Genomic DNA, 16,462 nt, shown 5'->3' with positions numbered 1-16,462 from the left:
ATCTTTGCCCATCCATCTCTCCCTGATTTTCAAGGCCTAGGCTGGAACTCTTGTTCTGACACCAAGGGGTCTCAAGTGAATATAAACACCCACAACTGTGTTGTCTGCTGCTGGGGTTGACGTGTGTGGGAGGTGTTGACTTCAGGTGCTGGGGGTGGGGCTGGGGGTAGGGGTGGGGGTGGTCTGTGTGTAGGTTATAGATACACACAGGAATGGAACAGTGTAGGAGAGGTGGGATTGAACAGTGGAGCCTTGAGAAGTCTAATACCTAACTCAAGCTTTTAGGAATGATAGGTGAGATGGCTCAGTGTGTGAAGATTCCACCATTAAATCTGAGCCCAGTTCTTGAGACCACACAGTACAAAGACAGATTCAACTCTTCCAGCTTGCCCTCTCTCTGCCTGTCTGCCTGTCTGTCTGTCTGTTTTCCTCCATTTCTCTCTCCCTCCATCACCCTCTATCCTTCTTTCCACCCCATCCTCCTATAAAAAAGTAAATACTTTTTGTTGTTGTCGTTTTTAGGAAGAGGGAATGTCTTGGTGCAGACTACTGGATGGGGATTTGAGGGAGACGAATATGGGATTAAAAGCTAGAGGGAAGAACCAGTGTGGTACTGAGGGCAAGCTTGCTGGTCTTTCCTGACCAGGCAAGCACAGGTCCACTAGACGCCCAGCTGAACTGCAAAAGGTATCAGCCATAGAAACGGAAGTGGGACAAGGGTTGCGCTTTGGCAGATACTACCTCTCTGGCAACTTTGGACTTTAGATTTCCTTTTCTTACTAAAAGGAGTAGCGCCCGAGGAAACTTCCACGGGGAGGCTACACTAGATACATATGAACTTTCTCTCCTGAGAACTTTGAGGGTCCAGGGATATATACCTACCCCAGGCCCATAAAATCAGGAAAATGAAATGTGAAAGGAAGTCTCAGGGCTATGATGTAAAAGCTACTCAGATACAGGCAAGTCTTCAAGACCTCTGAACTACGTGGCAAGCCAAGGATGTTAAACATATAAATATGAAGGTTTCTGTAATTTTTGTTGTTATTGTTTTTAACAGGCTCTGTTGTCGGTGAGACAGGAAAAAGAGATTCAGATAAAAATGATCATGACCCGGGGGGAGTATGTTCTGCAGAGTACCTCTCCAGAGGGCAGTCATGCTGTTCAACAGCAGCTGCAGGCCCTAAAGGAAAAGTGGGAGTCCCTCCTGTCTGCAGCAATTCGATGTAAAAGGTGAGCGAAGCTGTACCCAGTGCAAGCGAGCTGTGATGTGGCTGAAAAACAGTGGAATACTCCAGTGGTGGCTGGTTTCCTCCCTAGCTTCCTCTTTCCTCCATCCCTTCCTTCTTTCTACTTCCTACTTTCATTTCTTTCCTCCCTGCTTCCCCTTCTCACTCCCTTTGTCCTCCCCCTCTCTCTTTAGGGGCTCTAAAGAACAAGAGAATCTAGAGGGTACGACCTTTACTCTCAGTTCGCCTGAAATATTATGCCAATGTTTTGTTGCTGATTGATGTTTAGAATCCAAAGGATAATAAATATTTTATAAAACGGGGATATTTTGATTCAATCAAAGTGATTCACTTGGGAGGACTCTCAAGGAGATAGTCATCAAGGATTGAAGGAAAGGAATGTCATCAAACCAGCCCCACCATGCCCAGCTGGGTGACTCCAAGCTGGTTTTTTTATTTAAATATTTATTTATGTATATGATTACACTGTAGCTGTCCTCAGACACACCAGAAGAGGTCATCCAATCCCATTACAGATGGTCGTGAGCCACCATGTGGTTGCTGGGAATTGAACTCAGGACCTCTGGAAGAGCAGCCAGTGCTCTTAGCTGCTGAGCCATCTCTCCGGCCTCTGACTCCATGCTGTTTTAATGTCTCTGAGTTGTCCCATCTGAGAACAGAGAGTGGAGACACTGGCAAAGAAACAACCAGGGCACAGCAGAGGGTTGAGGGCTTTTTATCAGGGGTGACAGTTCCTTGGCAATTTTTGTTAGCATTGCTCTCAATCTGGGAATATGGCAGGGGCCAGGGAATCTCAGCAGCCTGAAAGATCCAGTATCCAGCACCGGGAAGCCCAGGGGCTGTGTTCTGTAGTAGGAGGTCTGAGGAAACCTGCAAGAGGCCACTGTCAGCCCAGGCCCAGTCACAGTATGAAAGTTAGTCTCAATAATCCATAGCATTAACTGTGTGATGTGCTTATTGACTGGAGAAAATACTTCTCTGTGAGGGGAACATTGCATTTGCATACGTAGACCACTTCAGGGAATATTGTCCCATTCTCCATTGTGGTTTTATGACTTTTGAATACCCTGCAGAAAGGTCACTTTGCTTATTTTACCCGTTTGTCCTTCCTTCACCGGAGGAGTCACTCTCTTCTGTTCCTTCCTATTCAATAGCCTTATTGACCTGCTGGGAATTAGTGCAGTTTCTGACCTGATCTGGACACCCCACCCTGGGTGATCTCCATCTCCCCAGGATATCCAGTCCCCTGGGCCCTCTGATGTCCTGTTTGGAGCTTGGATTTAAATGGACCCTGCTCTCTGAAGCTGTTTTCATCAGAAATTTAGAGTAGGATTTGGTAAACCCAGGCCAGCTATCTATCCCAAATCTCTGGATACTCTGCTGGCTACGGGGGATCAAATGCACATGACAGACATCAGAGCTGTAGAGATGCTCAGATTAGGTAGTGACCTGTTTCCAATCCCTTGCAGTCAGCTGGAAGGAGCGCTCTCAAAGTGGACAAGTTATCAGGATGACGTGCGGCAGTTCTCCAGCTGGATGGATGTCGTGGAAGTCAGCCTGACTGAATTGGAGAGACAGCACACAGAGTTACGGGAAAAAGTAACCACTCTGGGAAAAGCCAAGGTTCGAACTGGATTACACCTGCTTTTCATTCTTTTGTAAACTTAAGACAAAAGTGTTGTCATCCAGCAATGTACACACGGGGAAACTAAATTTCTAATAACTTCCTAAAGTAAGATGTTGTTTGAGGTTATTTAACTCAGGAGTGAAATTTTTCTTTCCCAGTATGACGCAGGCCATTTAAAATTTGTCCCCTCTTAATGTCAGAAGTAAATGTGCTTTCTTTTTCTTACATTCTTTTCATTGCCACTGTATTTCCTACCTACCTGTTCACTCATCCTCAATGCTAGATTTTAATAAACCAAGACCTGGTTTAGAGCATGCCAGGCAAGCTCTAAACTGCTGAGCTAAACCATAGGCTCTATATTACTATTTTGCACAGTTTTGGTCCAACATCATACGGTTGTAGTACGAGATGAAAAAATTGTAAATATGTAGAGTTTCTTATTTTAAAGTGGTATTCAAGCACAGCCATGCGGGAGCCCATGCTGGGTAGCATAACTCCCTTTAGGGCATACTCATTGCAATATTGTGTCTTGAGCTGAGTTTACCATAGTCTGTGTGGAAATCCTTCAACTCTAGATTTCTGCCTATTTGCAACATTTCCCAGGGAATGTTATCATCTTAAGTTGGCCACCCCTTCCCCCAGGACCTGTTCCCTTTTATCTCCATATTATCACTTAGTTTCTGAAGATCCATCAGCATCACCTGAATTCTAAGGCTCCTGATCCTCCTCTTGGTCCCTCCCCCTTTTTTGAGATGGGGGTTCTTCTTGTGTAGCCCTAGCTGTCCCGGAACTCACTCTGTAGACAAGGCTGGCTTTGAACTCACAGAGATTCTCCTGCCTCTGCCTCCTAGTTTTGGGTTTAAAGGTGTTCCTCACAACCTCCGGGCAGATTCCCCATGATTTACAATGTAACGTTGAGTTCCCTAAGGAGTTAGTAAGTTAGCAAGCAAAGACTATATTCTAATAGGGATATGTGTACTCATTTTAATAAGTATTTAAGGTAATAATTATAACTAGGAGATGTCATAATAAAAGGAGGTAACACAATGACGTGGCATGGTATGAGACACTAATTGGGAAAGGGTTTACATAGATTGTATGGGATCAGGGCAGAGGGATAAGAAAGAGGTTTCTGAAACAGGTGGCAGGCAGACAGTTTCCTAGATCATTGAGAATAAAGAGTAGTCTGGAAGGAATCAAAGATGGAATTCTATCATGTCGATAGGCTGAGGAAGGAAAGGTTCTGGTGTGTTATGGGATGCAGATGGCTGGATAGCAATGGTGGATGCTAGGAGGTGATCTGGGGAAAGGGTACAGGTCCTTGAACTGTGTTCAGGTCTCCAGCAGACTCCACATCCCAGGTTGCACTAATCTTTCACTTTACCTCTGTCTGAGAAACTCCTGTTAAAACCTGATTGAAAGTGAAGAGTGGCCTGGAGTAGAGTTGGAGAACTCGAGACTCCTTCCAAAGTTCTAGGGGATGTTTGAGAGATGGGCAGGGGTGGGGTGGCATTTACTATTTTAAAAAATGGCTGGGGAAGAAAGCTTGATGAGACAGAGTGGTGATAGGGTGGCAGTCAGGAGGCCAGTCCTAGATATAATAAATGTAAAATATTCAAGAAGAAATGGAAAGTAGATAATTGAGAATTAAAGTCTCAGAGACAATCTGGACCAGATCTGAACTATACATTGAAACATTATATGAACATTTTTTCCACATGCACACACATGTCTGTATAATCCAGTTGAACAGACCATTTCTCACCACTATAGTTAAAAGACATTAATTTGTCCACATTTTTGTTGTGCTTGTGTGTGAGTTATTCATTTTATTTGTTTTTTCTTCCTTTTATTCTCTAGCTCTTAAATGAGGAAGTGTTGAGTCACGGCAGCCTGCTAGAGACCATTCAAGTCAAGAGGGCAGCCATGACAGAGCATTATGTCACCCAGTTAGAACTGCAGGATCTGCAGGAACGGCACCAAGTCCTCAAAGAGAAGGCTAAGGTATGGCTGGCTAGGGTCCTTGAATTCAACGAGGACTGACAACCTCATGAAAACAGGGTGAAACAAGCTAAATGAACCTTAGTATCGACGCAAAGATACTCAATAAAATTCTTGCAAACCGAATCCAAGAGCACATCAAAACAATCATCCATCATGATCAAGTAGGCTTCATTCTAGGGATGCAGGGATGGTTTAATATACGGAAAACCATCAACATAATCCACTATATAAACAAACTGAAAGATAAAAACCACATGATCATTTCATTAGATGCTGAGAAAGCATTTGACAAAAGTCAATACCTCTTCATGATAAAAGTCCTAGAAAAAACAGGAATTCAAGGCTCATACCTAAACATAGTAAAAGCCATACACAGCAAACCAGTAGCTAATATTAAACTAAATGGAGAGAAACTTGAAGCAATTTCACTAAAATCAGGGACTAGACAAGGCTGCCCACTCCCTTCCTACTTATTCAATATAGTTCTCAAAGTCCTAGCCAGAGCAAGCAGACAACAAAAGGAGATCAAAGGGATACAGATTGGAAAGGAAGAAGTCAAAATATCACTATTTGCAGACGATATGATTGTATACTTAAGTGATCCCAAAAGTTCCACCAGAGAACTACTAAAGCTGATAAACACCTTCAGCAAAGTGGCTGGGTATAAAATTAACTCAAATAAATCAGTAGCCTTCCTCTACACAAAAGAGAAACAAGCTGAAAAAGAAATTAGGGAAATGACTCCCTTCATAATAATCCCAAATTATATAAAATACCTCGGTGTGACTTTAACCAAGCAAGTGAAAGATCGGTATGATAAGAACTTCAAGCCTCTGAAGAAAGAAATTGAAGAAGATCCCAGAAGATGGAAAGATCTCCCATGCTCATGGATTTTCACGATTAATATAGTAAAAGTGGCCATTTTTATCAAAAGCAATCTACAGATTCAATGCAATCCCCATCAAAATACCAACCCAATTCTTCAAAGAGTTAGACAGAACAATTTGCAAATTCATCTGGAATAACAAAAAACCCAGGATAGCTAAAACTATCCTCAACAGTAAAAGGACTTCTGGGGGAATCACTATCCCCAAACTCAAGCAGTATTACAAAGCAATAGTGATAAAAACTGTATGGTGTTGGTACAGAGACAGACAGATAGACCAGTGGAATAGAATTGAAGACCCAGAAATGGACCCACACACCTATGGTCACTTGATTTTTGACAAAGGAGCCAAACTATCCAATGGAAAAAAGATAGCATTTTCAGCAAACGGTGCTGGTTCAACTGGAGGTCAGCATGTAGAAGAATGCAGATCGATCCATGCTTATCACCCTGTACAAAGCTTAAGTCCAAGTGGATCAAGGACCTCCACATCAAACCAGATACACTCAAACTAATAGAAGAAAAAGTGGGGAAGAACCTCGAACACATGGGCATTGGAGAAAATTTCCTGAACAAAACACCAATGGCTTATGCTCTAAGATCAAGAATCAACAAATGGGATCTCATAAAACTGCAAAGCTTCTGTAAGGCAAAGCACACTGTGGTTAGGACAAAACGGCAACCAACAGATTGGGAAAAGATCTTTACCAATCCTGCAACTGATAGAGGGCTTATATCCAAAATATACAAAGAACTCAAGAAGTTAGACTGCAGGGAGACAAATAACCCTATTAAAAAATGGGGTTCAGAGCTAAACAAAGAATTCACAGCTGAGGAATGCCGAATGGCTGAGAAACACCTAAAGAAATTTTCAACATCTTTAGTCATAAGGGAAATGCAAATCAAAACAACCCTGAGATTTCACCTCACACCAGTGAGAATGGCTAAGATCAAAAACTCAGGTGACAGCAGATGCTGGCGAGGATGCGGAGAAAGAGGAACACTCCTCCATTGTTGGTGGGATTGCAAACTGGTACAACCATTCTGGAAATCAGTCTGGAGGTTCCTCAGAAAATTGGACATTGAACTGCCTGAGGATCCAGCTATACCTCTCTTGGGCATATACCCAAAAGATGCCCCAACATATAAAAAAGACACGTGCTCCACTATGTTCATCGCAGCCTTATTTATAATAGCCAGAAGCTGGAAAGAACCCAGATGCCCTTCAACAGAGGAATGGATACAGAAAATGTGGTACATCTACACAATGGAATATTACTCAGCTATCAAAAACAACAGCTTTATGAAATTCGTAGGCAAATGGTTGGAACTGGAAAATATCATCCTGAGTGAGCTAACCCAATCACAGAAAGACATACATGGTATGCACTCACTGATAAGTGGCTATTAGCCCAAATGCTTGAATTACCCTAGATGCCTAGAACAAATGAAACTCAAGACGGATGATCAAAATGTGAATGCTTCACTCCTTCTCTAAAAGGGGAGCAAGAATACCCTTGGCAGGGAAGAGAGAGGCAAAGATTAAAACAGAGACTGAAGGAACACCCATTCAGAACCTGCCCCACATGTGGCCCATACATATACAGCCACCCAATTAGACAAGATGGATGAAGCAAAGAAGTGCAGACCGACAGGAGCCTTATGTAGATCGCTCCTGAGAGACACAGCCAGAATACAGCAAATACAGAGGCGAATGCCAGCAGCAAACCACTGAACTGAGAATAGGAACCCCGTTGAAGGAATCAGAGAAAGAACTGGAAGAGCTTGAAGGGGCTTGAGACCCCATATGTACAACAATGCCAAGCAACCAGAGCTTCCAGGGACTAAGCCACTACCTAAAGACTATACATGGACTGACCCTGGACTCTGACCTCATAGGTAGCAATGAATATCCTAGTAAGAGCACCAGTGGAAGGGGAAGCCCTGGGTCCTGCTAAGACTGAACCCCCAGTGAACATGACTGTTGGGGGGAGGGCGGCAATGGGAGGGGAACACCCATAAGGAAGGGGAGGGGGGAGGGGGATGTTTGCCCGGAAACCAAAGAATTATTATTAAGTATTAAATAAATTTAAAAAAAAAGTTAGACTGCACGAGACAAATAACCCTATTAAAAATGGGGTTCAGAGCTAAACAAGGAATTCACAGCTGAGGAATGCGGAATGGCTGAGAAACACCTAAAGAAATGTTCAACATCTTTAGTCACAAGGGGAATGCAAATCAAAACAACCCTGAGATTCCACCTCACACCAGTCAGAATGGCTAAGATCAAAAACTCAGGTGAGAGCAGTTGCTGGCGAGGATGTGGAGAAAGAGGAACACTCCATTGTTGGTGGGATTGCACACTGGTACAACCATTCTGGAAATCCATCTGGAGGTTCCTCAGAAAATTGGACACTGAACTACCTGAGGACCCAGCTATACCTCTCTTGAGCATATATCCAAAGGATGCCCCAACATGTAACAAAGACACATGCTCCACTATGTTCCTAGCAGCCTTATTCATAATAGTCAGAAGCTGGAAAGAACCCAGATGCCCTTCAACAGAGGAATGGATACAGAAAATGTGGTACATCTACACAATGGAATACTACTCAGTTATCAAAAACAATGACTTTATGAAATTCATAGCTAAATGGATGGAACTGGAAAATATCATCCTGAGTGAGGTAATCCAATCACAGAAAAACACACATGTTTATGCACTCATTGATAAGTGGATATTAGCCCAAATGCTCGAATTACCCTAGATGCACAGAACACATGAAACTCAAGAAGGATGACCAAAATGCGAATGCTTCACTTCTTCTTTAAAAGGGAAACAAGAATACCCTTGGAAGGGAATAAGGAGGCAAAATGTAGAACAGAGGCAGAAGGAACATCCATTCAGAGCCTGCCCCACATGTGGCCCATACATATACAGCCACCAAACTAGATATGATGGATGAAGCAAAGAAGTGCAGGCTGACAGAAACCGGATGTAGATCTCTCCTGAGAGACAGAGCCAGAATACAGCAAATACATAGGCAAATGCCACCAGCAAATCACTGAACTGAGAACAGGACCCCCGTTGAAGGAATTAGAGAAAGAACTGGAAGAGCTTGAAGGGGCTCGAGACCCCTTATGAACAACAATGCCAAGCAACCAGAGCTTCCAGGGACTAAGCCACTACCCAAAAGACTATACATGGACTGACCCTGGACTCTGACCCCATAGGTAGCAATGAATAGCCTAGTAAGAGCACCAGTGGAAGGGGAAGGCCTTGGTCCTGCCAAGTCTGAACCCCCAGTGAACATGATTGTTGGGGGGAGGGTGGTAATGGGGGGAGGATTGGGAGGGGACGCCCATATAGGGAGGGGGAGGGGTTAGGGGGATGTTGGCCTGGAAACCGGGAAGGGGAATAACAATTGAAATATAAATAAGAAATAGCCAAGTTGGGTTGGGGATTTAGCTCAGTGGTAGAGCGCTTGCCCAGCAAGCGCAAGGCCCTGGGTTTGGTCCCCAGCTCCGGAAAAAAAAAAGTCCAAAGAAATGGCCAAGTTAATAAAGATGGAGGAAAAAAATCACTAACAAAATCAAACACAACTTAAAACATTGTTTGTAGCAGAATCAAATACAACTTAAAACATTGTTTGTGCCTGTAAGTTAAGGTAACAAGATAGTTCTCAACAAAAACCAAAACTTAACTAGAAATGTCACATTTTTACAAAACTTTCAGAGATCTTTGTATTGAAATCTCCTAAGTTCTGTCTGCCTGTGGGAGTTTTATAAAGTAGAAAACAGTCCCCTGGTAGTATTCACCATTCATTACCAACGCTTCCCAAAGAAAATAACATCTCTTAACAGCATATTCTAACTTATTAGAATTCATTAAAGGTCCAGAAAAATAAATCTACCAACTCCAAATTCTCATTTAAGACACAATGTAAACATTTCAGTTTTCAGTGCTAACCATAGTGACCTTTTAAGAAAAGCAAACTTACTCCATTTTTAGCATGTCCATCTAATATTTCGTTAAAAACTCACAGTTCAGGTAGTTAATTCAAAATGATCTTTGAGATCTTTCCAGACTTAAATATTTTCCTATGTTTTTCTTTAGAGAAAGAGACATACTGTCTTATCTTTTGTTCATTTTTATTAGTTCTTTGAGAATTTCATATAGCACATTTTAAATGTATTTGCCCCAATCCAACCTATTTATTGGCCCTCATTTGTGTTCTCTTTTTATATAGTAAACTTAAAGGTTCTTTTTTATTTATTTTTTAAAAGATTTATTTATTTAATGTATATGAGTACACTGTAACTATCTTCAGACACAGCAGAAGAGGGCATCAGATCCCATTACAGATGACTGTGAGCCACCATGTGGTTACTGGGAACTGAACTCAGGACCTTTGGAAGAACAGTCAGTGCTCTTAACTGCTGAGCCATCTCTCCAGCCCAAGATTCTTTTTAAAGGGAATTATTCATGTTCTGATGATTTAATAATTATGTTTTTTTAAAACTTCAAAAGTGTAGCTGACAAGATATTTCAGCAAGCGAAGGTTCTTGTCACCGAGCCTGACAACTTGAGTTTGATCCAGACCCCAAAGTTGGAAGGAGAGAACTGACTGGAAAAAACTGTCCTCTGACAATACACACATAAACATAAAACAGAAAAGAAGATTAGACTCCAAGAGTGAATTCTGCATTCAGTGATATGTTTCTTTCTTACTCATTTTAAATGCTGATTACAGGAAACAGTGACAAAATTAGAAAAGCTGGTCCGCCTTCACCAAGAGTATCAGAGAGACCTAAAGGCATTTGAAAATTGGCTGGGGCAAGAACAAGAGAAACTTGACCGATCCTCGGTTCTTGAGGGTGACACCAACGCCCACGAGACAACATTGCGAGATCTTCAGGTAATTCTATCAGAAACTGAAGGGTTCCTTCTTATGAAAAAGAGGTAATTATTTCAAGCAATGGGAAATTAATGTGACCTCCCGCAGAGAGCTGTTACACATTCAGTTAAGGCGAGGGTCGATCTGGAACAGTCTCGTTCCTATCACTCGTTGGGAATTTTAAACCAACAAATCCAGCTCTTGGAGGACTCACTCAGCTACCAGGGTCGCCTCTGACAGCAGTAGCTACTGATCTATTGCTCGGGGCTGACTGACACACCCACCTGTTGCTCTCAAAAAGACTGTTTCAGATGAAGGATAAAACAGCAGGAACCAACAACATGTGGCAGGCCCTGAGTGAAGTTGAGAGCATGCCCTGTAGCCATCTGACCTCATTTGAAACCTCATGCACTCCTGAGGGTCTAGGGCTTGGCTCAGAATTCTCAAAGAAATCAGAGAAGCTGAGAGATGTCTGGATGCTCTGGACAGTGGGTTACAGCTCAAGGCAAGAGGTCAGAGAGAGCGTGTAGGTGGTCATAGCCCATGTCCTTACTCCTTTGTATAGCTCGGCACCACCCAACACAAAGCAGATACGACACAAGCTCCGGCACAGAATGCACATAAAGATGGCATTGATTCCAGCCACTGGGGAGGAATTTACAATTTAGTGATGGAAACAAACCCATGAGGAGATTATTGTAAACAATGAGTTAAGGACGGTAATGGGACGAATGTAAGGGATCTTATGGCAGCATTGGACCCTTAACCATTCACACCTGCAGAGTTAGGCAGGGCTCAGAGAGTTCTCCATGAAAACTAGTTGGAGCAGACAACAAAGAACTGCAAAGAGCTGATAAGACCGCCCCCATGCTCCACTAGGGAGTGTACTGGGACTTCTTAACATGGTGTTAACCCCAAATAGAATTGGCTTGAGACTAGCAAGCTCTCCTTACAGCTAGAACAAGGTAGGAAAAGCAGAGATTCTCATGGATATCCTTGGTGTATGCAACTCGCATGACCTGCTGAGTTTCAAGGGATCTGTGCAATGCCAAGTGAACAGGTGAAGGTTAGGAATCTTAGACTCCATGAGACCTGCTGCTAGGTGACCTTAGAAACTAAAGAACCTACTCTCACCCAATTTCTGTCACACAGTTGTGAGAATTCAATGAGGAGAATCTCTATCTTGCTTAAATATCCGACTTGTTCACAAGATAAATAAATACTAGAAGTTATGCAAGTTACAACTTCATTGACTGACTTAGTGGTCTCATCTCTCCTGCCCTAGAATAATTGATACGCTGATCTATGAGACCTTATAGGCTTGGCTGTTGCTCTGTGTGTGTGTACACATACATGTACATACATACATATGCATGTTGTTGTTGTTTAAGACAGGGTCCTGGTATACAACCCAGTCTATCCTTAAACTTGGGATATTCCTATCTCCGTCTCCAGAGTACAGGCTTCCCAACACCCAACAGCTGTTATCACTCACATTAGAGCAGTTGACTTTGTTTCTTTAAATAGCCTTCTTTCCCCTTCCAGACATCCTGGGAAGCAAATGCTGAGCTCTTCAAGTTGTTGTGTAGGAACTGAGCAAGTTCCTGCCTAGATATTTCTCTTGTTTTGGTCAGTTTAGTCAGATGAGCATGGCTCAAATCTAACTCCTGGCCCTTGCCTCCTTGTGCTTTTTCTACTTTGTCCAATTTGAATTTCCACAAATGCTGAAGAGGAAGGCACATGGCAGCAGCAGGAGCCAGCAGTGGAGCACCTGAACTCCCCACTACACCACAGTAGCCTTCTCTAGGCTCCTTATGTCCTCCAACCCAAGCCTGGTGGTGAATGGAATCTGCTACTAGGTGTCATCAGACACAAGACAGCCTCTCTGGTGCCACATAATTACTCTGAGATTAGATAAAGGCTACAAAAACCTTAAACAGTTGATCAGTTCATAAAGCAAAGAAGTGCTAGAAGTTAGACTTATCACAATTTTATAGATTACAGCCACCAATCACTTTATATAAACTGAGGGTCTAATTTGAGTTATGGGACATATATCCACACTTAAATATCCATCTATGCTTTCTTTTTGGCAGAAATGCTTAATATATTGGATAGAGGAGAATATATCTGGTAGAAGGATGATTTGTGTAATAGATATAACTTTCTACAAAACATGAGAGCAGACATAAATTAAGAAGAAGATTGGGCTGGGGAAGATGGCTCAGTGGTTAAAGGCACTGGCTGCTCTTCTAGAGGACCCAGGCTCAATTTCCAGCATCTACATGGCTGTTCATAACTGTCTGTAAGTTCAGATCCAGAGGATTCAACTTCTCACGCAGAAATACATATCAACAAAACACCAGTGCACATAAACTAAAAATTAAAGGAACGAAGGGAGGAAAGGAGAAATGGAAAGGGGGAGAAAGAGGAAAGGGAGGGAGGAAGGAAGGAAGGAAGGAAGGAAGGAAGGAAGGAAGGAAGGAAGGAAGGCAGGCAGGCAGGCATGGTGGTACAGGTCTTTAATCTTAGCACTCTGGAGACAGAGGTAGGCATATATCTGCAAGTCTAAGGGAGCCTGGTCTACAAAGTCAATCCAGGATAGCCAGGGCTCTGTTATACAGAGAAATTTTGTCTAAAAGAACAAAGAAAAAAGCTTAAACAGAGATTAGACTAGGTATCAGATAACTACAGATTATGGCCACACTGTCTGTGCATTAAGACAAGATTTATAAGCTCATGGTGACACTCATTAATATTGCTCATGGCCGGATGAGTACCTCACTAGAAGGATTAAGCAATGGGACACTGCCCCAAGACCTACAAAACCTAAAGTATTTATTTCAGAAAAAAAAGTGCAAACAAATTAAGAAAAAGGTATACAACATCACCTTGAAAAAAATATAAGATTTTCAAAATAAATCTCGTGTGTTTATGTGGTTGATATATAGATGTGTGTTGTCCTGTGTCATGCGCACAAAAGGACACAGCACAGCATTCCAACACTGACAGTGCACTTGAGGGAAAGGTGTTATGTGATGTCGTAACATGTGAGATCATGGAATCTTTCTGTAAAAGCTATCTCATACTGGTAATTTCAAATGGCTACAGGCGAGAGTATAGACCTCTCTTTTAGGAGCAGGCTTACTCCTGGTAATTCTGTCTCACTGGATAGTTCAGGACGGCCTTCAACCTGCCATTTACCCTAAGCTGCTCATAGGTTGGTAATCCTCCTGTCTCGGTCTCTTGTGAATACAGGGCTCACATATGTATAACATGGCATGAGTTTTGTCTTGCTGGTTTCTCACTTGCTTGTTTGGTACTAGGGATGGAAAGTCAGCCCTTTTGCAAGCTGAGAAAGTACCTTATTGAGCTAAATGGCGGTCCATGTTACTACAGTTGACTGTGTGACTGCCTTCAACATTCATGGTGTGATTTTTTTTTAACATGGTGATTTTTTTATTACAAATAACCATATCATTCACCAACATGGATTTATTTATTTCTTATGAATAGAATTTAAAGTATATATCATTTTGCCAGAATATTTAAGAACCAGACATTTTTATAAAAAGCAACACATGCTATTAAACATTTTTCACACTCGATTCTTTAGGGTGGCTCTTCAAGGTACATACTGTGGTCTAGGACATACATTTTGCTTGGAAACAGCCCATAGGTTGTGTTGTGATTCAGCCTCCAGGTGTAGATACCTACAAAAGGCGCTGGTCCAAATTTTCTAGGCTGCCACATTCCCTAGAGTCAAGTCCTGGAAGAGGACTCCCACCAATCAGCACACAAAGGATCCTCATTTCCTTTCCCAGCAGTAGTTGTAGTCCCAGTTAATGCCAAAGCCACCAACCTTGAATGAGTGTCTAAGAAGATTCTGAGCTGTGATAAGTCTACAATTTTGTCTTATGCAACAGTGATATTTTTTCATGACTACTATTGCCTTTAGGCTGAAAAAAATCAAATTTCAGAAACTTAATTGGGGAATTGTTCTTTGAATTGGGAGATTATCAGGAACTTTCTACAGATTTGGGAAAGCAGAATTCGGTGTTAGGTATGCATTTTTTTAATATAAGATTTATTTTTTATTTATATGAGGACACTGTAGCTGTCTTCAGACATATCAGAAGAGGGTATTGGATCCCACTACAGATGATTGTGAGCCACCATGTGGTTGCTGGACATTGAGCTCAGGACCTCTGGAAGAGCATTCAGTGCTCTTAACTGCTAAGCCATCTCTCCAGCCCCTGCCCCTCTTCTGACTTCACATGCCCACCCTATCCCGGTACCTAGCTATTGAACTCTAGCAAGTAGGTTTAAAGACCCCTGGAAAACTTGCCCTTCTGCCCCCAGGGCGGTGGGGGGGGGGCAGTACGGTCCTAGGGAGTTCATTGGAAGGGCTTCCAGTATGCATTTTCTTAATAGGACAAAATAAAAATCACATCTGTCCAATGTGAACTCCAGGCTGGAACAGCTGGCTTAGCTGAGACACGCCCACTGGCTTGAACTCTGAGTGAGACTTGATGCCCATTCCCTTTCCCTGCAGGAGCTTCAAGTGCGCTGTGCTGAGGGTCAGGCCCTGCTGAACTCAGTACTTCATACCAGGGAGGATGTGATCTTGTCAGGCCTCCCCCAGGCAGAAGACAGAGTGCTGGAGTCTCTTCGTCAGGACTGGCAGGTTTACCAGCACAGGCTGGCTGAGACCCGGATGCAGTTCAACAACGTCGCGAACAAACTGAGGCTGATGGAGCAGAAGTTCCAGGAAGCTGATGAATGGCTCCAAAGGATGGAGGAGAAAATCAGTGTCAGGAACGAACGCCAGAGCAGCCGATCTGCCAAGGAGATCCAGTTGCTTCAGCTGAAGGTGCAACTCGGGGAAATTCCTGAGTCCTGTGAAAGCAGGTTACTTCGCATAGTTTGTAGTCCATTCCACGAAAACATTTAGGGTCTATCTGTCTAAGGTGGCTGCCTTGAGTTCTCACCATGCTTATCTAGAACCTCTAAAGTAAACACAATGGTTTTCTTTTTTTTTTTTTTTCAACGAACATCTAAATTTTGTCTTTAACAGAATATGGTTCCGGGCTGGGCAGTGAGATGGTTCAATAGGTTAAAACGTTTGTTATAGGTCTTTGATAACCTGAGCTTGGTCCCCAGGACCCATACTGGAAGGACAGAACCACCTTAAGTGTTCCTCTGACCTCTACAAATTTTGCAAGCACACATGTTAGTAATCTATTTTTTAAATTATTTTAAAAAAGAATACAGTTTTATGAAACTATTGTATTTACTTCCCATGTTTAATGCCACACTTTTATAAAATATATACAAATAACAATCTTTTACAATGATGGTGTGATTTGAAAGGGCTCTAAAATAGTCCCTTAAGTTAATCATTCATAACTGGTTTCATTCTAATTTTTAGTTGTCTGGATATCCAAAATGATGAGTAGGCCTTGGCGATTAGTTTCTATTATTTCAGCATTTTAAAATCAATTAAACTTCAAGAGAGCTGCAAAACACTTAAAAGCAAAACAAAATAAAAACCAGGCATTTGAACCAAAGTATAAAATATATAGAAAAGTCCCTGGAGTCATAAGTACGCAATTGCTATGGCACTGTTGCGACATAACTTTCCACAACGGTAATATCTGATGCTCTTTCAAAACTGCATCTCAGAACAGATAAATATACTTGCAAACACACAGAGAAATCATGTTCTCTCCAGTAGATACATTCAGTACTAGTCTTACTTAAGACGGTCCAGGTCTGAGTTTCTCTTGTCTGGTTTCAT

At 42.3% G+C, this 16,462-nt stretch overlaps 1 protein-coding gene across 31 annotated transcripts in view; it reads left to right on the top strand.

Annotated features, from left to right (window-relative positions):
* The window catches only part of Syne1 (spectrin repeat containing nuclear envelope protein 1), a 471,163-nt gene that overhangs the window by 250,164 nt on the left and 204,537 nt on the right, over positions 1-16,462 (top strand). For all 31 annotated transcript variants that reach the window (XM_063270573.1, XM_063270583.1, XM_063270581.1 and 28 more), the window contains 5 exons: positions 1,058-1,230; positions 2,717-2,870; positions 4,735-4,878; positions 10,519-10,683; positions 15,218-15,535. In XM_063270573.1, the coding sequence (XP_063126643.1) occupies positions 1,058-1,230; positions 2,717-2,870; positions 4,735-4,878; positions 10,519-10,683; positions 15,218-15,535 (954 nt within the window). The remainder of the gene's footprint in view (positions 1-1,057; positions 1,231-2,716; positions 2,871-4,734; positions 4,879-10,518; positions 10,684-15,217; positions 15,536-16,462) is intronic.

The sequence above is a fragment of the Rattus norvegicus genome, chromosome 1, assembly GCF_036323735.1.
Source record: "Rattus norvegicus strain BN/NHsdMcwi chromosome 1, GRCr8, whole genome shotgun sequence".
In the NCBI taxonomy this organism is placed as follows: domain Eukaryota; kingdom Metazoa; phylum Chordata; class Mammalia; order Rodentia; family Muridae; genus Rattus; species Rattus norvegicus.
Note: the sequence above shows the minus strand (reverse complement) of the source record. Positions and strands in the feature narration are given on the sequence as shown.